The sequence below is a fragment of the Canis lupus genome, chromosome 12 (assembly GCF_011100685.1).
Source record: "Canis lupus familiaris isolate Mischka breed German Shepherd chromosome 12, alternate assembly UU_Cfam_GSD_1.0, whole genome shotgun sequence".
In the NCBI taxonomy this organism is placed as follows: Eukaryota; Metazoa; Chordata; class Mammalia; order Carnivora; family Canidae; genus Canis; species Canis lupus.
In genome coordinates this window covers 65,214,373-65,242,233 of record NC_049233.1, presented here as the reverse complement: position 1 = coordinate 65,242,233, position 27,861 = coordinate 65,214,373, and the positions used below count along the sequence as shown (strand labels likewise).

The 27,861-nt window shown below is 43.4% G+C and overlaps 1 protein-coding gene across 4 annotated transcripts in view; it reads left to right on the top strand.

Moving 5' to 3' along the window:
• Positions 1–27,861, top strand: part of SCML4 (Scm polycomb group protein like 4) — a 105,926-nt gene that overhangs the window by 34,447 nt on the left and 43,618 nt on the right. For 3 of the 4 annotated variants that reach the window (XM_038554870.1, XM_038554869.1, XM_038554868.1), the window contains one exon: positions 13,197–13,411. The exons of the other annotated variant lie outside the window; for it this stretch is intronic. In XM_038554870.1, the coding sequence (XP_038410798.1) occupies positions 13,256–13,411 (156 nt within the window). In that variant the 5' untranslated portion in view covers positions 13,197–13,255. The remainder of the gene's footprint in view (positions 1–13,196; positions 13,412–27,861) is intronic. 4 annotated transcript variants of the gene reach the window in all.

Here is a 27,861-nt window from a genome sequence, read left to right as displayed (position 1 = left end):
GGTGTGCAATGTTCTTAGACAGTGAATTCTTCGAGGGCAAACACCAGGTTGCTACACTCATTCCATAGCACTAACAGTGTGTCTGAGACACTTCAAAGTTTTGCAGAGAGTATCACAATGAAGATATATCCTAGTTACACATTTCTGTGCTTCCGGATGAACAACCACGTGCCTGGAATTTTGGGTGAAAATGTTTGCATTGGAAAGGTCAATGGCCCAAGAAGGCTTGGGGAAATCTGTAAATCCTCAAAGCTGGCGAGTGGATTCCCACTCCATGAGGCATTGACTCGGAGAGGCGTGATTTGTGCTGTTTGAATGGTATTGTTTCATTGTTCAAGCTTTGAGAATTTTCCTTAGCAAAGTATTTGAAGAGGATCTAGGTCTACCGTGGGCTTACATTACAGAAAATCATTTCGAAAAGAGCATTGGCTTTGTAGATAAAGACCGAACTAGAAACAACCAAAACACCAAACCACCAGTGCTTTCTCAAAACTAAACGTAAAGTATAAATAGAGAACAAAACAGGAAATAGTGGTTTGCAAAAGAAAAAAAAAAAGAAAGAAATACTTGTAGCTGCCCTAAAAAGTGAGTTCGGAGACTAAGAGGAGCCGCTGGCTCCAGCTCCTCGTAGAGACAAACGTCTTCCAGCAAGCACTGCCCTACTGCTGCCTGCGACTACTCTTTAACCAGCCTTTGGAAATATTTGGGTGGGTCTCTATGACGCAGGTGCTGATTCAGTAAGGGTGCTCTTCTCTCCACCCAGTCATCAGGGGTCAGCAAGTGGATTGGGCTGTCTTAACCACCTAGGTTTTGACTTCGTATCAATACCTTCTCTTTCTGTCTTGTAAGACGTAGAAGTGTGGCTTGAAGGGTCAGATTTCCCTCCTGTCCCCCTAGCCAGCCCCACTGCCAGCCTCTTACCTGCTACCCAAGGCTGACCCTGGGAGGCAGCTGCAGGGATTTGTGCAAGAAGCCCTGGGGTGGAATCTGAGTTCTGCCCACTAATGGGCCATCTGCTACAACCTCTCTGGGCCTCAGAGCCTCATCCCTACACCAAGGACAGTCATGCTTATCTCACAGAGTTGTTGGGAAAATTAATAGAGATGAAGCAGATGAAGACCCATCTTGGCAGCACAGCCCACTATGTCTTGCAGGACTGGCTCCATTGGAAAGTGGCTCTTGGGCTGAGCCTGGTGGAGGCAAGTGCCCTGGACTGGATCCTGATGCCTCAGTGCTGGGGGGTGGGAGGAGTCTGTGAAGACGAGTTGGGTTACTGATCATTCATTCATTCATTCATTCATTCATTGTTTATTTGATGAACATTTGTTGAATCCCTAAGATGTGCCGGACGCTGAAACAGGCGGGCTGCATTGGTCAAGACATAGCATCTCCTTCAAGGCGCTTGAGTATATTGGGAGAGATAGGCTAGTGTACAAATAAGTGGAATGGCACGTTGGAGGTGCTCTGGTAGAAGTGTTCAGTCACAGCCACAGAGGAGGATGAAGAACAGAAACATTCTGTCCAGGCAGAGAGCAGGGAAGGACCCCTGGGATGCCACCTCCTTGAGGCACACAAGTCTTTGCAGGTGATTCTTTTTATATAGCCAAGGGGAAAAGCTTCACGTTTCAGGCAGAAGCTGATGTTTTTTGAAAAGAGGATAGAGATAGAGCTCTCTTAAAAAGGTGGGCGAAGATCAGGTCATATCACTTTCCTGACTCCAGCCGTAGAGGAGAGCGACTGTGATTGGAGGCACCAAAGTAGAGGTGTCCAAGGAGGACCTTTGTGACTGACTTACCTGCAGTTCTCCTTCTACTTTTCATTCAAGCTGGAGGCAGGCCACCTTCATTATTATGTTCAAGCCCCCAAAAGCCTTCTGGAATGAGGTAGGTAATGGGAGTCATCTCCAGGGGCTGCACGCAGGGGAGCCCTTCAGCTTGGATGTCCTCTAGGGTCAGTGGCTAAGAGGGAGGGTGCACAAGATCCCCCAGGGAGTGCCAGGCTGCAAGAACCTGGTGAGGGTAGGGTGGAGAGGAGCCAGCCCACCCTGAGCTCTGGCCTTCCCTTCATCATCCTGTGGCCCCGAGAACCTCAGCCCCACAGGACTTTTCGTCTCTGAACATTCTGGGCTCTTCGGTCCTTATTCCTGAGGATATGCATTGCTTCAGAGCTGTCCTCCCGGCAGATCATGTACAGCTCTCTCTTCTGCTCTTCTAAGTGGTAAGCTTCTCAGGGCAGAAGGGGACTGTAGAGGCCCCCCTGTGGCACCTTGGAGACTTTGCCCCATCTCCACCCAGGCCACGCAGCCAAGGCTTGACCGCAGCTGATCCGAGTCTTGGCGGGACCCCTGTGACGCCAAGAAGGATCCCTCCCAGAGCATGGCTGCATGAGAGACTTCCAGGTCACCCGCCACTCACCTCCCCATCTCCCCCGGAGGCTTTGGAGGACAGCTTGTCACTGCCTCCCGGGTGCTGAGGAGCCATGGGGCCTTTGCTTGGCTCTCCTTCAAGGCACAGCTACAGACTCTAAGACTTCTTCTCTGCAGCCTCGTGGCTCCTCAGCAGCAGGTGCCACACTCTCACAATGTGGTCATCCGGCCCCTTTTGTTTCTGTGCTGCCCTAGGGGACAAGGGCCACCCCAGAGTTGACACTCCCCTTGCTTTTGCTGTCTATGCCAGTAAGACACTGAATCAAACCAGGGCTTGTTGCTTCCTGACTGATTGAATCTCAGTTTCGCTCAACAGGCAGTTTTAGAGAGCTAAACCCGTGCAGAGGCCCTGAGAGGCTGAGTGACTTGTCCCTGACACTCAGCTGATTAGGCGCAGGGCCAGGACTGGAGGACAGCCTTCTAGATCTGGAGTCATTGCCACTAGGACCTAATGTTCGCTTTATGTGCCATGAGTGCCCCCTGAAGTGGTCGTTGATCTGATCAGTCAAGTCTCTGGGGTTATTTGGTGTTCTGGTGTCCAGGGCAAATGCACACAGCCATGGCGTGTGACGCGTGCAGCACCCACGTGTCGGAGCACCTGGCCCGTCCTGCCTCCCACGTGCTGGTGCAGCTGGCCCTGGCGGATCAGTATCTGCAGATGGCAGAGGCACTCTCCTTCTCTAGTGTAAGAGGTCGTAGATTGAGTTTACTTGTTTGCCTTTATATTTTTGAATATACACAAAAGGTGGAAAACAGTGTGCAGGGAAGTCTCTTTCTCTCTCCAGTCCCTCCCACACCCCTAGCTCCGAGAGATGACGGCTACCATCTTTAACCATTTCTAGAGATGTTTTATGCACGTAGAAGCATATGTGGATGAAGACTGTTTGCTCTCAATTTACATAGCCTTGATTCTGCTGACCATGTTGCAACTACTGTCAAGACATTTAATAGGTTCATCACCTTTGAACATTCTGTTGAACCTGCTTTCTATCTGGTTATTTTGTGAGACAACTGGGACTAACCAGTCCCTTTTGTTCTTGAGCCAGTTCCTATTTTTCCAGGACAAGTTGGCTTGTTTACATTTCTTTGCACTCACCCTTGTCTATTTAAACAGGTAGAGAGATAAGGGCATATCGGTACGTAATTAATGGAATAAAATACCTATAGATAAGCTCTCCCATATTTTAAAAAATCAACAAAAATTGATTACATGTTATCCTATTCATCCTTTTATTGGAGTAAAATGATTGCAGCTAGAGTTTGGTGCACTTTATCTTAGGTTTCTGAGTATCACAAAGAGCTCATAGCTTTTAACAAACAGTTATTTCAACTCATATTACCATTGCTGCTGTCATTGACTCATAAATTGTTATAACTTGCTTCATTGTCCTCTTAGCACCCTCGCTGATGTTCTTAAAATCATTCTTGTTCTGGTAATAATAAGACATTTCAAGCTGATCCTAACCTTTCTCTTCCCCAAGATATGGAATTGGCTATCTTTAAGGCGTTTTGGTTTTATTTGAAGTGGAGAATAGTATCAAAAAGCAAAACGTGAGCGCTCAACTTCTCATGAGTACACATGAGCATTGGCTTTGGCTTTTCTTGGCCCAATTTTTTTGCGTCAGAATTGGAGAAAATGTATTAAGGAGTTCCTTTTCTGGGGCACCTGTGTTGCTCAGTGGTTGAGGGTCTGCCTTCGGCTCAGGGCGTGATCTCCAGATCCAGGGATCGAGTCCCACATCGGGGTCCCTGAGAGGGGGGCCTGCTTCTCCCTCTTTTATGTCTCTGCTTCTCTCTCTGTGTGTGTCTCATGAATAAATAAATAAAATCTTTTTTAAAAAGTTCCTTTTCTCCATTTAAGAGATTATTTTACTGTCCCTCTTCTTTATGGTATGAAGGTTTCATTGAACATCAAAGTATTCTACTATATTGATACACTTCCATCCAAAGTTTAAAAATATGAAAGCACACCTCTGAGTTCAGCTGTGGGTTGTTAGCCTAGGTAAGATGGTAAGCTCCATGGTGAATGGTACTGCCGCAGGTGTCAGGTACACCCACAGGGTGCAGTACTGCACTAGGCGCTGCAAAGAGCAGGGCGACATATGAGACATGGCCCCAAGCGTCCAGGAATGCACAGAGGTCATTTATGTGCCTGAAACAATGAGAAAACTGTGTAAGCCATCATTTCATTGGTGCGCACTGCGACTGGTGGTGCAGGCGGGGCCTGGTGAAGGCGTTGAGAGTAGAGGTCGGTGTGTGGAGAAGGAAAGGTCTCTGTAGCAGGAGAGGATGGGCCACCTGGGAAATGGTTGAATTTTAGATAGATGCCCAGACACGTCCTTCTCCCTGGAAACAATCTCACGCACATACAGACCTAGGCCGCCTGTGAAGCCATGGGTAGGAGGGTGTGTACGAGGCTGCTGGCCACACCAGCTTATAGTGGATTCAGTAGGGTGCCTCAGAGTGCGAGAAAACAGGATTGCAGTTGTACTTTTGAAATGACAGAAAGGACATCACACCAAGGATAGGAACCCATGCCATATAGTTACCAGAAGGAAATTGAGTCCGTTAAAAGTTTAGACATCTTTCTAACGGGCTCCTCTCGAAGCTCTTAGAAACAACAGAAAGCCACTGATTGTGCTTCCAGTCTGGCTGGCCCACCCGCCGTGCACCACCAAACAGCCCTGCATGTACCTGCTCTATTGCCAACTCGGTGCATTTAGCTTAATCTGTCTGGGAAAATCCTAGGTCTGAAAAATAAATAAATAAATAAAATAAATAAACTAAAAAAAAAGAAAATTCTAGGTCTGATGTTACCTGTTGGGGCCTCGCCTGCCACCTCTCACTCCTTCCAACCCTGTTAAAAGAACTGATTTCTTTTCTCCTTATAGCATTTCACGTGGAACCTCTGTTATACCATCTATCCCACATGTTATTATCACCTCTCTACTCACCTGCTCTCCATAGTGAGCATCTTAGGAGGTGTGTTTTACTTATTCTCATCTGTAATCCAAGTGCCTCACACAGTATTTGACAGCGATTTGTTGGATGAATTAATAAACAGAGGAGTGAATGAAAGAGTGAACGCGTTGAAAACATGCCTCGGGATTGAGTTAGGTGACTCAGTGGTGCCATGCAGTTTGGTGTCTGCTTTGGATTTAGTCATTCCTTGTTCTCTACCTTGATGGAGTACTGTTAGCCTGGACAGGGGTTTATATGTATTGGATTTTCCACGCTAACAGGTAAAATGTCAGCCTCAAATTCATAGACCAGGTCTTAGTTTCTCTTGGTTCAGTTGTGATATTTCCAGCCAAGCCTTGTTTTGATAAGAAGAGGGAGATTTAGGAAACCAGCAGTAAATAACTTGATTTAATATGTCAAGCCAGGATTTGACAACTGCTGAAAGGTTTATAACTTGAAGATTTATAGACTTGATGATGAGGCTGTTCTAGAGACAGAATCTTTTATGTTTACTAGAGCTCTTTGCTCCAAGGTGGCTTCCAAATCTGACCTGAGCTAGAGCAGCCTCTATTTGCTGAAGTCTGCAATTGAAAGCAGAGAAATTCAGAGGTATCATACAACCTAGCCCCAGGATTTTGAGAGTTCTCAAGTGATGTATATGTTTGGTTGTATCAAATCAAGTGTCCATGGAATGGATGTCTTTGGACAGTCTTTGAAGTCTTTTAAGGTCTTTGGAGATGAGGGAAATCATTGGGGGAGGTCAGTAACCCAACCGACCCCTGGTCCCTCCAGTGGAAGGACCTGGAGGGAGGTGGTATGAAGGAGGGTGCAGACAGTGAGCTGTTTCTCTCTTGAGAGCTGGTTCTCTCTCCCTGTCCACTATCTGTTTGTGACATTCTTTTTTTTTTTTTAATATATTTTATTTATTTATTCATGAGAGACAGAGAGAGAGAGAGAGGCAGAGACACAGGCAGAGGGAGAAGCAGGCTCCATGCAGGGAGCCCGACATGGGACTCGATCCCGGGTCTCCAGGATCAGGCCCTGGGCTGAAGGCAGACGCTTAACCGCTGAGCCACCCAGAGATCCCCTGTTTGTGACATTCTAAGTAATCTCTACACTCAGCGAGGAGTTGAACTTAGAGCCCTGAGATCAAGGGCTGCATGCTCTACCGAATGAGCCAGCCAGGTGCCCCTTATTTATGGCATTCTTATTAGCTCTGAAATAACTTCTCCATTATTTTTGGTGATTAAGTCCTTTTTTTTTTTTGCGGGGGGGTTGGGGGGCGGTTCGCAATTTGTTTAGGATGTTAAAGCAGTGGCCAGTGAAGTTCTGTAGCTCAGGAGACAAAACCATTAGAAAACAGGAAAGCAAAAAGCCATCTAAAGAAGCACAAATTAAAAAACAAAAAACCCTCCAAACAGTGAGAATTATCCACTCATTGTTTATTTTTCTAATTTTTTTTTTGTGCCTATAGTTTTAAAAATTCACATAATGGTACAAAGACAGCAGAAACATCTTTCAATATCTTTCTGTCCAGAGGCAACTACCATCAGCCTTTTGATGATTATCTTTCCAAGATTTCTTTCTGTACCTAATGCATGCAGACTTGTCTATATCTATACACTTAAAAAAGATATGAATAGAATCATACTTCGTATGCTAGAAGCATATGTATATACACACACACATATTTAGATTTACAATTTATGAGTGTGAAATATTTTATTTATAAAATATCCATTTTATGAATGTGAAATAATTTACCTAACTAAAATGGTTTGAGAGGCATTTTGATTGCTTTCGGTATTTCACTATTTGAAACAACGTGCCAAGAATATCCTTGGCCATATATCGTGTTCTTCTCAGATTATCTTCTTAGGATGAATCCTTAGGAGTAAAACAGCTGGATTAGGAAGTGTGCATGTGAAGGTTTTCAAGTGATTTTCAAATTGTCCTCCAGGAAGGAAAGCCAGTTTCCACCCCTACCGGCGGTGAATGGAATGCTTGTTCCTCTACCCCTCACCAACAAGGAACTATCGATCCGGTTATTCACATTGATCGGCCCAATCAGTGATTAGTGAAATCTCCATGTACCTTTGGGGGGAGGTTACGAGTAAAGTTTAGAATCTTTTCTTTTGATAATTGATGATCTATTTCCCTCCCTTCCTTGCTTCCTTCCTCCCTCCCTCCCTCCCTTTCTTTCTTCCTTCCATGCTTCCTTTCCCTCTCTCTCTCTCTCTCTGAATTTTCTGTGTCTTTTGCCCATTTTTCTATTACAGTGTTTGTATTTTAACAATTTGAAAGGGCACCTGGGAGGCTCCAACAGTTAGGCGTCTGCCTCTGGCTCGGGTCATGATCCCAGTGTCCTGGGTTGGAGCCTCTCACCCTGTGCCACACTCAGCAGGGAGTCTGCTTCTCCCTCTCCCTCTGCCGCTCCCCCTGCTTGTGCTCTCTCTCTCTCATATAAATAAATAAAATCTCTTAAAAAATAATATGAAGTTTTTTAAAAAGTTTTTTTTTTACAGTTTTTAGAGTTTTAAAAAAATATTTTATTTATTTGTTTTAGAGACAGACAAAGAGAGAGAGACAGAGAGCAGGGGAAGGAACAGAGGGAGAAGGACAAGCAATTTCCTCTCTGAGCGCAGGACCCAACACAGGGCTTCATGCCAGGACCCGGAGATCACCACCTGAGCCGAAACCAAGAGTCAGATGCTTAACCAACTGAGCCATCCAGGCACCTTTTGAAGGAGTTTTTGTTTTTATTTTTGTACTAACCTTTTCTTGGTCCTGTATGTAGCAAATAGTTTCTTCAGATTTTCATTTATTTTTACCCTCCTTCATAATTTTACCTTCACTGTACAAAAGCATTTGAGTTTTATGTAGTCATGTGTATTAGTCTTTCTTTTTCTGCTTCCTGAGTATTTCAATGCATTTAGAAAGTCCGACCGAAAGAGTATTAAAATGTTGACCTTTGAGGCACCTGAGGGCCTGAGTCGGTTAAGCCTCTGACTCTTTACTTAGACTCAGGTCATCGTTTCAGGGCCATGAGATGGGGCTCGAAGCTTAGCGCAGAGTCTGCTTGTCCCTCTCCCTCTGCTCCTCTCCCCCGCTCTCCCTCTCTCTCAAATCAATCAATAAATAAAATCTTTAAAAATAAATAAATAGGGATGCCTGTGTGGCTCAGCGGTTGAGCAACTGCCTTTGGCTCAGGGCATGATCCTCGGTCCTGGGATCGAGTCCCACATCAGGCTCCCGGCAGAGAGCCTGCTTCTCCCTCTGCCTATGTCTCTGCCTCTCTCTGTGTGTCTCTCATGAATAAATAAATAAAATCTTTAAAATAATAAATAAATAAATAAATAAATAAATAAATAAATAAATAAATAATAAATAAAAATGTTGACCTCTATTGTCTTTGGTACTTCTTGTTTCTTTAAGATATATTTTAGTCTTACATATCTCTAGAATTAATTTTGCTCAATATAGCTGAAATTTTATTTCTAAATGTCTGTTTTCCACAACTCATTTATTGAGTGTTCCTGATACAAATTTAAAACAAATGGAAACTTAATATATGCTTAATTTCTGGACTAACTTTTCCATTGATCTGATTGCTTACCATACAGCTGCCCTTGTTATAGCTTTATAATGCATTTGAGAAATTGGGAAGGCAAATGTCCCCCATTGACCTTTGTTTTGTCCTTCTTTTCTAAGTCCATTTGGATTTTTGATGTGATTGTACTTAATTTATAGAATTATTTAGGTGAAAATTATATTTTAGATATAAAATATATTTTATATATTATATATATTTTATATGTTATATATATTTTTATATATATTTTATATATTTTAGTATTCGGATAACAGAATAATCTTTTTTATTTATTTGAGTCTTATTTTAGGGCATAAGTAGAATTTTTTTAAATATTATTTTCTTTGTGTAAGTCCTTCTACTTCTGGTTAAATTTCATAAGGAACTATGAAGGGTCTGCAGTTTTCTCCTCTGCTAGCAAACAAGTCAGCCTACTACAATATTATGGATACAGTAGGAGAAAGTGGCTCCTAGGCCAGAGGCACAGCAGGTGGTATTGACTTCACGTTCCCACCTTCTTCCCTTGTCCAAGTTCCATGGCGGATGCTGCATATGCAGTGGGTTCCTGTCACAGCTGAGGCACTCTAGGCTTAGGAAATCAAATGAGAGGTCATTTGATGACTTCTGTGACCTAACTGATGAAGAATGAGAGGACCAAGGGAGAAGACAGCATTCCAGGCAAAGGGAACTACATGTGCAAAGGCCCTGTGGTGGGAGGCATTGTGGCAACTATAAACACCTAGAAAAAAAGTCACTATGGTGACTCCATTATTTTTCTGGCTAATGGTGCTATAGAGAGCTAGCCTGTTTATTTTTCCCATTATAAATGATCTATTTGTTCTGCCAAAGTGTTTAGAGATTTTTTTCCTTTTGCTTTCAAGTGTATCGTTTTCATTAGGATTTGGTGCTGTTGTGTGAACTTTTTTTTTAAGATACAGAGAACCTCTTCATTATGGAAGACGGCCTCTTAGTATATCTTTGATATCTTAGTATATCTTTCCTTTTCTATTAGTGTTGATTTTTTCATTAAACATCTGATAAATTGTCATTGTCTATCTTCAGTGGTTATTCTCCCTTTAAAAAAAATTCCATCTGTCTTGTTTCCATTGCATTACAAGATTGGGACTCTTCCTTATTTTCAGTATTATTCTTTGCTATTTTTCCTTTTTTTTTTTTAGTTCATATCTTAGTTTTGGAAAGGGAGATATTTGGGGATGCTAAACTCTTGTCACCATTTATCACACATTTCCAAAGTGTCTGGGTCTGTTATTAACTGCCACTTTGTAAATGTTTCCCCCCGCCCCATCTCTTTAAAATTATTCCAAGGAGACTTTCAGAGTATCTCCCATAATTTAAAAAAAAACCCTCTTCCGTCTTTAAGTCTCTGTCCGGTTACTTAAAATTGCATTTACTTGTGTATTAAAATTGTATTGGTGTGTGAGAAGGAATGGGAAAATAGCATTCTTGACCAGTGGTAAACCATCTCCAAGTGTCTCTCCAATAGCTGTGGTGCTTTGTATGCACCAATAGTGGTTCATTGTTGCTCCACTAGCATGAAATTCATTCATTAGATTTCGTTTTCAGGAAAAGTCCTTCATATCCTAAGATAGATGTACTTCTACAGAAGTAAGGAAGTAGAAAGTAGAACAAGTCCGGTTTTTCCCTCCCAGTCAAGAAAGAGAAGTAGAAGAACGGAAAAGGCCAGCTTAAAAGATGATTTTTTTTCTAGGAAATTTTTTTTCTTACATACTGAGAAACATGGGGATAGTTCAGTATAATTTTGAGTGACACCAACTCTTAGGACAATATGCTAATTAATTTGTTACCCTTCTTTTATTCCCCAAAACCTGTTCATCAAGAAGACTTTTTCAAGGGAGTATCTAAGTTAGCAGAGAATCACGATTCACCAGAGCAGGACTGCAGCCCATTGAACCTTCACCCATAGGAGCAAAGAGATTCAATGCCTTCTCTGGTCCTGGGTTTTCTCTTACTGATTTTTGATCTTAATGTTAGCTACGTTGCTGACCTCCTCACTAGAAGCAAAGTAGAGAGGTAGAAAAATAGGTCCTAAGCTAGGGAAAAAAAATCCTATTTCCAAAATCTGGAAAGATAATCTAATAATGCAGCAGCAGGAACTTGATCATGATAGTTCAGAATGGGGCTCAGATCAAGTTCTCATTTTCGCACCACAAAAATACTATTGAATAAATTTCGGTGGATTTTTAATATTTTAGGAAGCTTCTTTTGTGAAAATGAGTGTTTGGGGGTATTTATTGGCACGGTGGAGTCCTGATGCTAAGTCTAGAAATGGAATGATAGTTTTTGTTCACACGTTGGGTTTATCCTCATTGCTCATGATTCATTGACTGTAAGATACTCTTGATAATAGCGCACCTCACTGTTCCATGTACCATAAGAAAGAAAAATTGCTTCTTATGGAATTCTGATGTGCTTACCGCGCTTGAAGGTGCATTGTGATTTCACAGATGTTAATGAGTGATAAAGCATGCATCTTAGAATCAAAGACAGGTGGTATTTTTCTTACACAAAACCAGGCAAAATGGACACCTTCAACAGCTTGTCCATCTACCTGAAATATTTACCAATAAATTGATGTTTTAAAATTCTATGTACTAGATGTGCTATTTCCAAGAGCAATCAGGATTATTGAAAGAATGCTATTTAATATTCAGAGAATTAACAAAGTGAACTGATATTGGTAAAAGATGCCCCAAATTTCCCATCATGTTTTCAGATATCAAATATCTGCTATTTGATATTTTCCTTCCTCAGCAAAGCAATCTGGTTCCTGCGGTGTTGCCCAGACCACAGGATAGGGATTGCTTCCATCACCTTTCCTGACTCTTTCTGTAGCCTTTTGATCGAAAGCTTCTCATTTCCACTGTTGGCTACACTAATCCTCAGAAATAAATTTGATCACCTAACATCACTCCTGATTTAGAGTCTAACGTTCTGTCCCACTTGTCACATTCCTGAACATTCAAGGAAATCTGACCCCTGAGCTCATGATAGCATTGTGTTCTCTGGGTTGGAGTTGGTCAACTACCTCTTGCTGCAAGATTTAGGCAACTCTACTTGTAGGAGCTCATTATTAGTATCTTTAGTGCTATGAATATTATTGTTTGTGGAGTATCTGCTTGAAGGAAAGGATGTGTCCATAGTGAACAATCACCCACAATCGCACATCTTTGCCATTGGTGACATTTTAACATGTTTCCTTTCGCTGTTTCACCACATGAATTTTTGCGTAGTGGAGATAATTTTTATGTGCAGTTTATGAGATGCTTTTTCACTCAGCTTCATGTTATTGAAACAGTAGGGTTAAAGGCTTTTAACTAGTTGATTGTTTTATCCCATAGATATGTGAACTATTCCCCTGTTGCTTGTTATTTGCGCTCTATCCATTATATATTTGCCATTCTAAATTATGTTAAAATAAACATGTCTGTATGTAAATCTCTATCCACATTTTGATCAAAGAACATAACTTTTCTTTTTAGAGAGGGAGAGAGAGAGAGATTGATGATGGGAGGAGGGGCAGACAGAGAGGGAGAGAGAATCTTTTTTTGGGGGGGGAGAGAGAGAGAATCTTAAGCAGGCCCCATGCCAGGGACCAGGACCCCTTGTGGGGCTCAATCTCACAACCCTGAGAACATGACCAGAGCTGAAATCAAGAGTCCAACCTTTAACCGACTGAGCCACCCAGGCGGCCCCAGGGACATAACTTTAATACAATCAATTTGTATTGCTAAGTTTCTTTCACAGGAAAAATAAAGGTCCTAACCATTTATAACCCAACCAAAGGGACAGGAGCGATTGTGAGAGAATGATCATATTTATTTAATACTTTTATTATATCACCTCAAAGTTGAACTGACTGGGGAAACTGAGACACACATTGACGAAGTCGTCTCATTGCTGGTGACACTCTTTGGTTGTGTTTGGAGCTGGGAAACTACTGCCCTCTCCCCGTTGCCAGTATCTTCCCTACTTCATGATAGCCCTGTGGAAAGTTCTACCAGAAGCCTAACAGCCCTGTAAAAACTCCGTGTGCTGCCTGGCTCTGTCTCCTATTTGGTCTTGCCCCCCAGTAAAGGATGGGCATGGCCCAGAACACCAAACTGGATACACGTTTGCCTTGCAAACCCAACAAACCCTTCTGTTTTTGTTTTGCTTTGTGTCTGGACTCATTCTTAGCACCTCTTCTGCCTGTGAGCGATTTGTCACTTCCTTCTGTAAGCCTGGCACCAGCAGACATGCAGTCTCAGAGGACCCCGGGGAGGAAGCGAGGCCGGCCCCCACTTCACTCAACACCCATGAAGATGGCAGTCCATAACCTTTATTCCGCTTCAGCTGGGTCTTTGCCAGCAGTGAAGATCCCAAAGAAAAGAGGGCGGAAGCCTGGGTACAAGGTACGGCTCCATCATCTCCTTTCTCCACGGTGACGTTGGGCTGGGCCCCGGGTGCTTGGGCAGACGTGAGCAAGGGCTGGGCGCTGGGCAACCAGGGGCTGGGAGCCTGGTGGCCTGGGCCTCGTTGTTACAGGCCAGCACACAATGCCCGCCTTCCCGTCGTGTGCATTTTTACAAGTGGAGACAGCAAATTGCACCAGATGGGGAAAGCTGTAAGGCCAGCAGATTTTAGGATCACAGCTCAACACGCATTATTCAGTTTTGCACCTAAATTAGTGTTTCAGACACCAAGGGATCCCCTCACTGTGCGGACTAGGGCGGCACTCAAAGCCACCTTCCAGAACTCCTTGGTCATTTATTTTAGTAGAAGCAGCTGATGTTCCTGAGACACTTAAATCATCAGTGTGTGCAGGCTAGTGTCAAAGGACATAGGAGCGTTTTCCCAAACAAAGCCCCCCCCCCAAACCTCAGCCCCCCTCCCCGCCCCCCGGCCAGGGGACTCATCACAAATATTCAGGGTGTTAATTCATAGTTTCCTGCTTATAAAGAGTGCTGACGTCAAGTTTGGCTCCAAGGAGGCACTGGAGGCAGAATTAAAATCCTGTGACCCTTTGAAGACTTAACAGTTTGGAGTGGCAGGGGGTGGAAAAGAAATTCTCTGATGTAATTGCAATCGCATAAAGCAATCTGAACCGGAGGAGGGAGAGCGTCTCCACCAAGAGGTTTTTGAAGAGGCTACTGGAGAAGAAAGACTGTTGAGTTTGTTCTCCACGAGCCTTTTGGGTATTAGAAAATGAGCTTCAGAAGTCTTCCTTCATTTATTTTTCTTGAAAGAAAGAGCTTATGTTTCCATCTTGAGATCTGAACACTCAAACCAAAATGCAAATTGGCAATTAAGTCCCATATATTTAGGAAAATGTATGGAGATTATTTCAGGTCAGCAGAAAGACAAAGCATCCGGAAGAATTGGTAATGAATTCAACCTTTATCCCTTTGGTTCTCTGCAGTTCTTCCAACAGCTAGAAAATCAGAACGGTAGGTTGGGGGCGGTGGAGGTGACTCCAAGTTATTTGGGGGTCATGGGCTTTCGTAAAAGAAGCTTTTACTCAGCCATCTCATGAAGTAAAGTCTTCTGTCACTGGTTATTCTTCCAACAAAGACAGACTCCTTTTTTCTCATGGGCACATCAGCTTCAGGATGATGTCTCCGAAGCGGGCCCAGGGCAGGTCTTCCCAGCTCGGCTACCTGCACCATTGCCGAGGTGTGGGAATTGCATCTGGAAGGCTGGAGCAGGGAGGGCAGCCCTTCTGTTGATAGAGCCAGGGAGCAAATCCAGGGTCTGAGGAAACACACTGAAAACTTCTCTCTCCTATTTGGCCTTTCTCCTACTCTCCTGGGAGCTGTGACCCAAGAATGAAAATTACCAACAGACGCAGCATTTCTGGGGCCAGGAAAAATGGAAATTCAGTCCGTGGAATGAGCCCAACTTGGCAATTTTCCTGTGTCCTAAAAGGGGCAGTTCTCAGGGCCTCTAATACTTAGATACATGTCAGGGCAGGAAGAAAGCTTTGGGGCTGGTTAGCTGACAATATGGGTCTTGCACATGGTAGGCAGGTCTCGTGCCCATGCTTCACAGGGACAACAGGCCCCAGCTCTTCCTTGTGTCCACCTTCCACGTATTTGGGGAAATGTGTGGGAATTATCTCAGGCCAGCAGCTCCCAGACGGCTCCCCAAGCCATGGATTTGGTGTTCAAGAATGCCTCCAAACCAGGTGCGAGCCTGCTGGAAGTGCTGACTCCCTCATGGCGACACAACAAAAATAAGAACCATGTGAAAATCTTCATAAAGTTAAAATGATCCCACCTAAAGGACCATCCTTTATTCTGAAATATCTGCTTCCTCCTATTTGGCATTAATGTAATTTTATTTAAGTGATTGGGGAATTTAGAAAAGTGTTTTATTGAATGTTGTATGTTGTCAGGATTTGGTAATTTAAAAAATGTCCTTACTTGGCAAAATAAATTTGGCAACCTATCAAGTCTCCCCGGTTTTATTCTGACACTTTCTGAGACCCAGAAGCCCCATTGTACCATTAATGAAAAGGGTTTAACTGTGGAGAAGCCAGCAAGGAAACTGTACAGTTTCATATCATTTAGCAAATGGCCACTAATTTGGCAATTTTCACTATCTGAGATACAGCTGGGGAGACAGAAGTTGTTAAAAAAGAAATCCTGAGCGAGCGAACTAAGATATTACTTGGTCTAACCTTAAAGACCTTGTATTTTACTCCCAGTAAAATGCTTCCAAGCCCCCCTTCAGAGTCTACTCACCTTTATCATAGGTGCATTTCTCACAAGCTCAATTATAGCAAAGTAATAGTCTTCAATTTGAAGGGAAGATATTTCAGGGGAGAAGCAAGCACACATAGCTGGACGTGGAAAGCATAATAATAATTTTTGTCGTAATTAAATGGTATTTTATGAATAATACAGAACAAGAAAAATGCAATAACATGATCAGTATTATAAAATAATGAATAACAATTGTTATGCTGATAATAACACTATTATGATATACTCATGCTAACGATCTTGTCATAATAAAATAATCAGTGTTTGAGTCTTCAGAAGGCTCTTTTCCCGGAGATTCTGAGGACGCCTGGTTGTGCTGACTGTGTCACAGGTCTGTGCTGGTTGGCATTTGCCACTCCTTGCCTGGTGCTCTCCCAAACTGCACTGTCCATCACCTCTGTGTCCCGGCACGTGTGGAAACTCTCTCTGGTCCAAGTATGGGCACAAGCCTCTCCGTTTAAGATCCAAGCACAGCTAACCCGGGCTGTGATTTTTAACCCCTTCTCTGGGTCTTGAGAATAATCTGAGTGAATTACAGGCAGAAAAGGAAAAAATTCAACTGGTAGTCAGGTGTCTGCACTCCAGAGTTCATAGGTGATGCCTCCTCCCAGGGCCCATCTGCCCGTGACTCTCGGCCCAGGCCTGCGACCACATTGCCAGGGCATGCTCAGTGCTGTGAAAACATCATTTTATGGCCTTATGCCCCCTTCTCACCCCAGTTGAAGGAAGCAAAAACCTCTTAACCTCATATTTTCTCTGAAAAGCCATACGCTGACTGCCTTGAAAACAGACTTCTTCATTACGGAACAGAATTTACATCTCAGTTTGAAGCATCTGCTGCTGGTTTAGTTCAGAGACAACACAAGGTCAACAGATAGATTTTCCTTATATTTCTTGGCTACAAAGACCATTAAGGTCTTTTGAAAGAGATAAACAGAGAGGGTCTACATCAAGGAGAAACTCTAGCTTCCATTCTGTAGATGCAGCTGATTGTAATGTCACCGAACAGTGGGATTTCCAGCTTCTGTGTCTTTATGATTGGGATTATGATTTAAATAGGAAGAAAAAAAGTGCTAGGTTTTAAAAATAGCTGTTTGTCCCCCTACATAATAATAATAATAATAATAATAATAATAATAGCAATAACAGTCATAGGTAACATTCCTTGTTTGAGGCTCTGGGCCAAAGCACTTTGTGTGTAGTTTCTTATTTGACCCCTGATAATGAGGGGAGTCAGAAAAACCTGCAGGAATTAGGTATGAATGAACCAAGTCCCACAGCCTGAGGCCACTTACTGATGGGCCAGCAGTCCTCTAGACCTTGGCAATCTCTTTGTTTTATTGCTCAGAATACTAATTATGCTTTCCCATTTACTCTCTCCAAAAAAGGGTAAATTATGTTCCGTCTGCTGTTTAATGAGCTTCGAAAAGTGTAACATGTTTCAAAAGAATATCATCCCTAAAATACTAAAAACAAATGGTTACCATGGTCTAAAATGTTGGTAATTGTATCATTCAGAATACAAATCCAGCTGCTGTAACAGAGGCCAAACAACAGTGGCTTTAAGAAGATAGAAGCTAACTTCTTCTTGGATTAAAGTCTGGGAAGCCCATCTAAGGATGATATGATGCCTCCATGGTGTTGGGGACTCAGGCTCCCTCTCTGTTGTTGCTCTGCTACTCTTTTTTTTTTTTTTCTTTCTTAGATTTATTCTGGAGAGAGAGAGAGAGAGTCCAGGGGGAGGGGCAGAGGGAGAGAGAGAGAAGCAGAGTCCCCACCGAGCTCGGGGCCCAACACGATGTGGGGCTCATCCCAGGACCCTGAGATCAGGACCTGAGCTGAAATCGAGAGTTGGACACTTAACCGACTGAGCCCCCCGGGCGCTCCTTAACACAAAGTCCCGACCTCATGCTCTACAATGGCTCCTCCAGTTCCCGCTACTCCACTTGTCTCACCAGTGGAATGGGGGGCAGAGGTATTGGAGGCATGTCTTGTCCCCTTTAAGGACTCAACCCTCAAAGCTGCACACACCTCTTACATTTGCATCTCACTGGCCAGAACCTAGTCCCCTGGCCACACCTAGCACCAAAGGAGATGAGGAAATGCCCATGCTGGGTGACCAGGTGACCAGCTAAAATTCCGGGATCCCACTAATAAAGAAAGAAAGAAGAAAGCATGGATATTTGGGGATAACAAGCAGCCTCTGCTAAGTTCTTCTGTTAACTAAAAATTCATGCTATAGAGTGCTTTTTCTAATAAGCGTAAGTAATGTAACATTATGTTTTATTTCCTTCTTTTTTTATTGCCATCCTTCCCGCCCCTGCACCTACCTCCCCACCAGAAAGTGTGTGTTCTTGGCGTTGTGTAACAAGGAAGTCAAATTCACAAAAGCGTCAATTAAGAGAATGTTCGAACTTAAGTAGAAAGGATTTTGTTTGTTCTAACACTCGCTTAAAGCCGCTTTCTCGAATGTGTTTTCATGAGAACTGTTGAATTGGCTTCAGTGTTCTTTGATTATCCAGATCTTGTATTGTCTTGGAGCCATCCTCCTGAATACCGCCCGTAGCTTGATACTGCATGCAAGGGAAGGATAGATGTCTCCAAGCCTTCCTGTGCTTCTCTTCAAGGTCCTCCCTTGCTGACGGTCGGGGTGGCAAGCCACCTGTGCCCTGTGGGGGAGAATCATTGCACAAGCACAGCAATGCTTAAGCACTCGGGGTAGGAACTGTCTCACTCGGGGTAGGGACAGTCTCTCCTGTGGTTTTTCTGTTACCCTCTACCCCCCACCGCAGGGCTGGAGCAGGAGCCAAGGTTGAGGCTCAGTGGTGGCTGGGATGCCCTGGTAAGCTGGGTAAGGTTTCCCCACCAGCATCCCGAGTGTAACTCCAACATGAATGCTACTTGATATTTTCAATTATGTTAAGAAGTAAAAGAAATGTAAGCAGTGAAGTTGTATGTTGGAATTTTGCTCCTTTGTGGAGAATGTGATTGACTTCTTCACTGAACTGGATGATAGTGAAAACAAAAAAGAGTTCAGTTTGGGGTTGGGCTTTTTTCTCTTCTTTCTTTCTTTCTTTCTTTCTTTCTTTCTTTCTTTCTTTCTTTCTTTCTTTTTCTTTTTGTGCTATTCATGGTGTAACAGCCACAGACAAGGCATATTTTAAGGTGAATTTGTGTGTTTAACATTTTCTCCATCACTTTCTTAAGTCTGTAAGTCAACAAAATAGTAAATTCAGCCCTAATTTGTAGCATTCAACAATTTCCAAGGTGTAAATATTCCCAACATGTCCCATTTCAAGGCACTGGGATGACATCCCCAGACATGGCACTGGTAAGAGAAGTGGGGCACCGCACTCCTGCGTCTGTACATCCATAGGGGTGCCACAATAAAATACTTTGAAAGTGGTGAGTTTTGACTAGCTATTCCCTTTGTTTTTAACATATTTTAAATTAATACTCTGTACGTGTATACACTTTAATGTTTAACGATCACTGTGTTTAACAAACAATGTGCAATATTCCTGAAAATGTTTAGTCATTCTTTGTGGACCAGGCCCAGCTTGCCACTGCCTTGAGTTCCTCTAAACACTCAATCCTGTAACTGGATGTGCCCTGTTTCCTCTCCCATCTGCAGGGCCGACCCTACACCCGCTGATGCAGAGAATTTGGCCTCCTCACCAATTTCTGTAAAAAACCCAATCACAACAAGCATTCCTTGAAATGTGTGGTCTCTACTCAAAATTGCTGGGGTCATAGGGCAGAGTGCCCAGCATTCCATTAAAGAATCCTCAGACATAGAGCCACTTCTCTGAATTTCACTTTCTCCAGTGATGGTGTTTTTTGTTTTCCCTTTACTTCTTTCTCTCTCCGTACCCTGGAGTGCTGGGTTCATGGTCTCCTCTCTCAGCTTCCCCCTGTCAGGAGGAAACTAAGCCATTCTTTCCTGCCCTCGACAAAGCAGGAAAGAACTTCACCAGTTGCAGGGGCTCTCTGGGTCCAGAGGAGAATCTGAACCCAGCACAGAGAGGGTGGGAGAAAACTCCAGCATCCTCACCTTATCCCCACCCTGTTTGCACCTCTGAAAGGCATTAGAGAGCTGGCCTTCCTACCTTCAAGCACCCCCTTCTGTCTTCGTTGTGATGTAGGCAGTATTGGGGTGGTTTTATTTTCCCAGGGAAGTTTTAATTCAGAGAAAGCTTAGCCAGGATCTCAGATTTAACTGAGAGACATGTTGCCAAAGCAGGTCTCAAGGCCGAAGGATAGCGGCCCCTCCATCCCTTAGGTGTTTCATCTCTCCCCCAAGTGCAGGGAGGAAAAGGTATGGGTGGACCCAGAAACAGGCTGACTCCTAGGAATGGAATTAGGTCATTGGCTACAAGCTTCTTGTTGTTGGAGCTGATTTGCATTTCCAACAGGCAAGTTTTTAGACTAAAGTCTGAGGTTAAACACAGTGAGGTATTCAGTTTTCCCGAAGCCTGCTCCTCACAGCATCTCCCCAGAACCCTGAGGGAGTTTTGTGTGGAGAAAGAGTCTAAAGGAGGTATGTCCCCCCAAGAAAAGCTATGGCAGGTACTTGGACAAAACTATCCTCAAGTAAGGGGGGGGGGGGAGGAAGAGAGGGCGAACATGATTTTTTTTTTTTTTAATGTGGTATATTATTGCGTTCCTAGGGCTGCTGTCACAAAGTACAACAAATGAAGTGGCTTAAATAACAAATTTATTGTCTCACAGTTCTGGAAGCTAGAAGTCCAAGATCATGGTCTCATAGATGGTGTCCTTCCTCCATCTTCCTGTTGTCTTCCCTCTCACTTGTCTGTCTCTGTCCACATTTCTCCCTCTACAAGGACACAGTCATATTGGATGAGGGCCCACCCCAATGTCCTCATTTTAAATTGATCATCAGCAAAGATCCTATTTCCAAATAAGGTCACATTCACAGGTCCTGGGGGGGTTAGGGCTTCAACATCATTTTGGGGGACACATTTCAACTCCTAATATCCAGTAACAGGATAATCTTTGTCTTTTAACTAGGCATTTAGTCCATTTATGTTTAAAGAGATTACTGATAAATTTGGGTTTGCGCATGTCTTATTTTGTGTATGCAATTTGTCCATTCATCCTTTGTTCCTTTTACCCATCTTTCCTGGCTTCTTTTGGATTTTTTTTCTGTTTTTTTCTTTTAGTATTTTTTTTTCCCTACTCATTGAAATTTAAGCACTCTGTTTTATATTGTATGACTATTTGGCTTATGGAAGTATCTTTTCGGAGATCTGCATGCTCCTCTACCCCAACATTAAGGCAACTTTCTTCATTGTCAGGTGTGAGCGAGGGTCGGGTCGAGTGGGACAAATTTACAACTGTCTCGCTCTTCCCTGAGGTTATAGCCCTTTGGATGAGCCCTGAGCTCCGTAGCAATTCCCAAGGCCTACATTTCACTTATATTTTGGCCTGATAATTTTTTAAAAGATTTTATTTATTTAGTAGAGAGATAGAGTGGGAAAGGAGCAGAGGGAGAAGGACAAGCAGCCTTGTCCTTCTGAGCGTGGAGCCTGATGCAGGGCTCGATCCCAGGACCCTGAGATCGTGACCTGAGCTAAAATCAAGAGTTGGACACTTAACTGACTGAGCCACCCAGGTGCTCCTGGCCTGATAATTCTTTATATATTGTCAGTTCCTCTATACTTTTATAAATCTTACACTTTATCCATTATTTATGATTGTTTTCAATTGATCCCAAGAACCTGGTTTTCTGTATTTCCAGAAACAGAATTCCAAAGAAATTTAGGATGCCACATTTCTTCTAATCAACATTCAAAATATGGCACGGACACTGGTTTTTTTGGTCTCAAGTGCTTTAATGTTTCTGAAAGTAGTCTAATGCAGGGTATATACACATTCTGGATTGGAAGAGAATTTAGAAACCAACAATCTGCCCAATCTAATGGCTTTGGAAGATGAAGCCCAGAAGCACTGAATGAGTTGCTCAGAGTCCCATGTGAGTTGGTGGCAGACCCAGGATTCCAACCCTAGTCCTGCCTCTATGCCCCATGTTGCAGCCACTGCCCTGCAGGGCGTGAGTGATGTGTAACTGATGACTGAAAGGATCTAGCCATGATATCACATTAACATTTAGTCATCTCGTCTCTTTAGCATACCGGTTCTCAGTGTCCATTTCCCAGGGGAGGAAATGTGGGTCCTCTCCTTCTGGTCATGTCCTCCCCCAGTACTATTAGCAGTAGTGATGATGAACATTTATTGAGTCCTCACTCTGTGCTATAGCCCTATGCTGAATGTTTACACTCACATCCTGCCACATCCCTGTGAGGAGATATTATTATCCTCACACAGGTAAGGACAGGCAGGCTCCAAAATCCTAAGTAATGAGAGCCCCTCCTGGTAAACGGCTGAGCTGGACTTTGAGCCCAGATCCAAAAGCCAGTGTCCCAGTGTATGTGCCCACTGTCACTCCTGACTTATTTTTAAATTTTGCTTTGTTGGTCCATCTCTGCCGATGTACAGGCAGTGTCTGCACATCCTACTCCCCCAAACACATTCTCTGTGGCACAATTGCATATTTATAGAAAAACCCTTCAATTTTTGCATCAACTAACCCCTTCTCCATTAGTGTTCCCTGGCCACACACCTCAGTTTGCAAACAAACCCTCCCCTTCCCCAACTCTTTCCAGTGATTCTCTATCAAATATCTTAGAGAAGGTCTCCCCCCAAAGACAGCTGGAGCAAGAAACTCTCCAGCCCCTTATTTTGGATCTGTAAATGGAAAAGAAAGATGAGCTACTCCCACATTCCCCAACCCCCTTTGATGGAGACGCCAGCTGGCAGGGGCCGACTCTTCACTCTTCTGCGTCACCCACCACGATACTCTACCCCAGCGAAGCACAACCCCTCGGGCAGCTGCTGGCAACCACGCCCTGGATGAGGAGTCATCACACCCTTTTGATTGAGGTTTTGAATTTCGGGTTGAAGGTGCCAACTTTTTGCCAGCATCTGTATAGAGCTGCTGGCTTTGAAGGCCAAGGCTTAGCTCCAATATATGTCAGAGCACGGCGTCCTGGGCACCTAATCTCCCTCTAGCCTTATGCTTCCAAGAAAGAGGCTTCTCCTTCCTTCTTCCTTTCCATTTTACCCAGTTTATTGCCAGATCCTGTTTTCGATACTTTAAAAATAAACTATATTTTAGAATAGTTCTAGATTTACAGGAGAGTTGCAAAGGTAAAAGAGAGAATTCTTATCTGCCCCATACCTAGTTTCCTCTATTGTTAACATTTTATGTTACTGCGATACATTTGTCTCAACTAGTGAACCAGTAATAATACATCATTATTAAACCATATCCCTATTTTATTCAGATTCATCAGTTTTTCCCTATTCTGTTCCAGGATCTAGCCATGATATCACATTAACATTTAGTCATCTCGTCTCTTTAGGCTCCTCTGGGCTGTGAAAGTTTCTCAGACTTCCTTTGTTTTTGATGACATTGGCAGTTTTGCAGAGTATGGGTCAAGCGTTTTGTAAAATTTGTATAACTTGAGTTTGTCCGATGTTTTTCTAATGATTAGACTGGGGTTATGGGTTTGAGGGGAAGGAGATTCCCAAGGAAAGGGGCTATTCCCATCATGCCACATCAAGGGTGCCTGCTATCAACATGACTTATCACTGTGGATGGTGACCTTGAGCGCCTGCTTGAGGTAGCGTTTGACAGGTTTCTCCACTATAAAGTTACTTTTCCCCCATTTCCATACTGTCCTTTATGGAAGGAAGTCACCATGTGCAGCCCACACTTAAGGAGTGGGAAGTTATGCTCCACAATAAACTGTTTGGAATATTTATGCATAAGAGGTCTAGTCTCCTCCAGGTATTTAGTTAGTCATTCGTTCAGTTAAATCAGTATGGAGTCATGGATATATTTATTATATACTTGGAATCATAACCCATTACTCATTACTTGTTGCCCATATTCTCCAGATTTGGACACGGGAAGCTCTTTCAATTGACTCCTGTGTTCCTATGACCTACCGTCATCATTGTGTGTGTGTGTGTGTGTGTGTGTGTGTGTTTGTGTGTGTGTTTAGTACTTTCTTACTTTCTGGGACAAGATGCCCTAGGCACATCTTGTAGATTTCCTGCCCTTGTCATAGGATCCCCTAAAATCAACCATTTCTCTAGGGAGCCCTTGTACCTTTTATTGAAGCATGGTATTAGAAATCAGGATAGGGGGACGCCGGGGTGGCTCCGCGGTTATATGTCTGCCTTTGGCTCAAGGTGTGATCCTGGGATCTGGGATCGAGTCCCACCTCGAGCTTCTTCCAGGGAGTCTGCTTCTCCCTCTGTCTATGTCTCTGCCTCTCTCTCTGTCTCTCATGAGTGAATAAATAAAATCTTAAAAAAAAAAAAAAAGAAAAGAAACCAAGATAGGAGCATTCTGTTTTATTTTGTCCATTAAAAAAAAAAAACAATAAAAGAAAACAGCAATTGCAAAGACAAATGCCTTGCAGGATAATAGCTTGGATATGTTGGGGCATACAGAGAGCCCCTCATTCCACACACAGAAGAGGCACTGACAGAGAAGGACCCACATCACACCAAGGGACATTCCTAGCCAATGGGCTCATTTCTACTTTAGGCCCTTCTCAAATCATATGTGACTCCCTTTCCTAAGCCAGGATTTTTCCTTTATATTAGGCAATGAGATAGAAATTTCAGAATGCTGGGTCAAAAGTATTCCTACTGATGATTTATTCTCTTACCGAGAACGATTTTTACAAAGGCACATACCACCCAGAGTTGCATGAGATGTCTTCTTTGTTCAAAAGTCCTGATGGTTGTTTTAGGGGTTAGATGAATGCAGACGGTTTGCCCTGCGACCAGCTGACTTATTCTAATTCCTTCAGTTGCTTTATCTGGGCAGAAATGAGGGGCAGAGGTAGCAGCCAACTATAATTGTGTTACTTCACTGGAGGTGGGTTCAATGAACAGATCCTTTTCTAGTAAATATGAAAATAGTGAGCAAGCATTAGATGTTAGGGTTGTGACAATGCTTAATATGAGTGGTAAGCGGTATCTGGTCATCTGTCTTAGCTGCCAGCACTCTCCTCACCATCATCACCATTGTCACATCACCATCCTTCCAGGGAAGGATCATGAGGATCTTTGTGTGGTTTACTTAAAGACCGTGGGGGCGGGGAGCGGGGGTGGAATGACAACTTGCCAAATCTTGCTTTTTCGCAACCAACATCATTATCTGTGCATTGGTGGGAGGGCTTTAACCCTGTGAAGGAGGATTTAGCCAAGGTCCTTCTAGAGCCCGCTGTCCACGATCCTTGGGGACTGCCCCCACCAGCCTTTCTACCACAAGCCATGCAGGGCAGCATATCATTCCTAGAAGGACCATCAGAGGGACCCTTGGTGCAGGACCTGTGAGAACAGGCAGGGTAATGATAGCCCTTGTCACCCTTGGTGGGTGAGGGAAGCGTGCCAAAGTCATGGTGACTGAGTCACAGCAGGTTTCTGGTCTACTCCTTCCCAGCAGTGAGGTTTCTTTTAGATTATTTTTATAGTATTTAACAGAGGATGGCCACGTGGTGAGCCCTTTAATTTTTCAAATGGTAAACACAGGATAAGATGAAATCTGTTGTTGACTATAGCTCCCGACTAATGTAGGGTCCCTTGCAAGAGCCCCAGATTCTGTGCCCATACAGCCCTGTGCAGCTAGTATGCTCACTTTTGACTGATCTCATTTTAAACTCATTTCAATGAATTTAAATTCGTTTCCACACATCCCACTGCACCCTCAGTGCTGCTCAGCAGCCACACCCTATTCCCCCACTCCTCCCACCCTCCTAGTTCATTAACACGCCCTCCTCCATCCTCACACTCAAGCTCCTGCACTGAGAAACTAGAAGCCAACAGAAGAGACCTTTGTAAGTTCTCATCTCCACATCCACCCACCCCCCACCCCCCCTACCCCCTGCCCGGATCTGGGCCATTATACTCTACTTATAAAATAATAAAAATAGATGAAAAGTCCATGTTTCTCTCCACGGACTTGACACACCCCTCCCACCCGCCGCCTCCATTCACTAACTCTCATCCCCTCTCACCTACTCAAAGTCCTGATGCCCGCAGCTTTCCAAGCACTCCCCTGTATCATTCTTTCTTCCCCCCTCTCCATTGGATTATTTCCATCAGCATTAAAACACATCTTTCCCATCTCAAAAAAAAATCTTAAAGGATCTTTTTAAAATCTTTTAATTGTGGTAAAAGACATATGACATAAAATGTACCATCATAACCATTTCTAAGAGCACAGTTCAGTCATGTTAAGTGTATTCACATTGTTCTGCTTTCAGTCTCCAGAACTTCACCTTGTAAAACCAAAACTCTATACCCATCAAATAATTCCCCATTCCTTCCTCCCATCCAGCCTGGAAAACACTATTCTACTTTCTGTTTCAATGGATTTGACTATTCTAGGTACCTTAAATTAGTAGAATCATGTACTTTTTGTGACTGGCTTATTTCACTTAGCAAATATCTTCAAGTCTTACCCATGATGTAGCATGTGTCAGAATTCCCTTCCTTTTTAAGGCTAAATAGTATTCCCTGGAGTGTAGATACCCCCTCTATCTATCTATTGTAGTTGCTTCCTTATGGACTATTGTGACTAGTGCTGCTATGCACTTGAGTGTACAAATACCTCTTGGAGAGCCCACTTTCAATTCTTTTAGCTATAGACCCAGAAATGGAATTCTTGGGCAATTCTAGTTTAAATTTCTCGAGGAATTGCTATATTGCACCATTTTATATTCCCACCAAGTGCACAAGTGTTCTGATTTCTCCACATCCTTGCCAACACTTTATTTTTATCTGTGTTTTGATAGTAGCTATCCTAATGGGTATGAGGTGATACCGCATCGTGGGGCAAACATTATTTGATCCAACGTTTCCTTCTTGCTCTAATTTTTGGCTCCCCTTCCAGACAAGCCTTCTTGAAAAAGTTGATCCCAGTGCTTCTCTTCCCATTACTTTTGAGATAATTTCAATCGGGTTCTCATCCCATCCACTGCCTTACCACTCTTGCTGAGAAGTTGCTACATCTAATGGACACATCTAGTCTTCCTTGTGATCAGAGCTCTTGACATGGCTGACTCTCCTTTGTAAAACACTTTCTCTCAGTTGGCTCCCACAAGGCCATACTCTCCCAGATTTCTTTCTACCCCACCGGATGTCTTTCCTGGTTTCTTTTGCTGGTTCCTCCTTGTCTCTCCAAGACTCTTCATGTAGGAGTCTTGCAGGACTTAGTGCTTGGATTTTTCTCTTTTCCATCTACACTCCTTCTATTATTCTCTGATTATCTTACCCATTATCATGGCCCTTAAATATCAGCTCTATATTGATGATTCTCAAATTAAGTCTCCCTTTAGATTTTCCCTCAGAAGGCCGTACTCCAGGACATGCATGCACCTGCCTATTTAACATCTCTATTTGGATATAGGCATTGCTACTTTGACATGTCCAAAAACAGCCTCTGGTCTTCCCTAGTCAACTCCTCCCTCCTCTGTCCAAAAAACCCTTTACTCCACTTGCAGCTTTCCTGGCCCAAACCTCAGAGCCATCTGACTTCTTTCACACACACACATCACAACCAGTGTGTCAAGTCCTGCTGTTCTACCTTGAAAATCTATTCAAGTAGATTTTCTACCTCTGTCTACCTCTCATCACCTCCACTGCTATCAGTCATGAAAATCCAACCTACCATCATCTCTCATTTACTCTAGATTAGTGGTCTTCTCATTTTTGCCCGTTTCATGTCTTCTCAACACATCAATCAATGGTTAAAATGTCAGATCCTGTAGCTTCTCTGCTTTAAAGAACCCAGAGTAAAAGCCAAAGAACTTACAGTGCCCTGCAAAGCCCTGTGGTTGTGTTACCGCTCCAGTATCACTTTTGCTTCCCTACAGAGGCATAAACCCTCTAGGCATGCGTCTGTCTCAGGATGTTTACACTTGATAGTCTCACTCACTGGAATATTTTTCCCATAGTCACTGGTATGACTTGCTCCCTCATCTCCCTGAAATCTT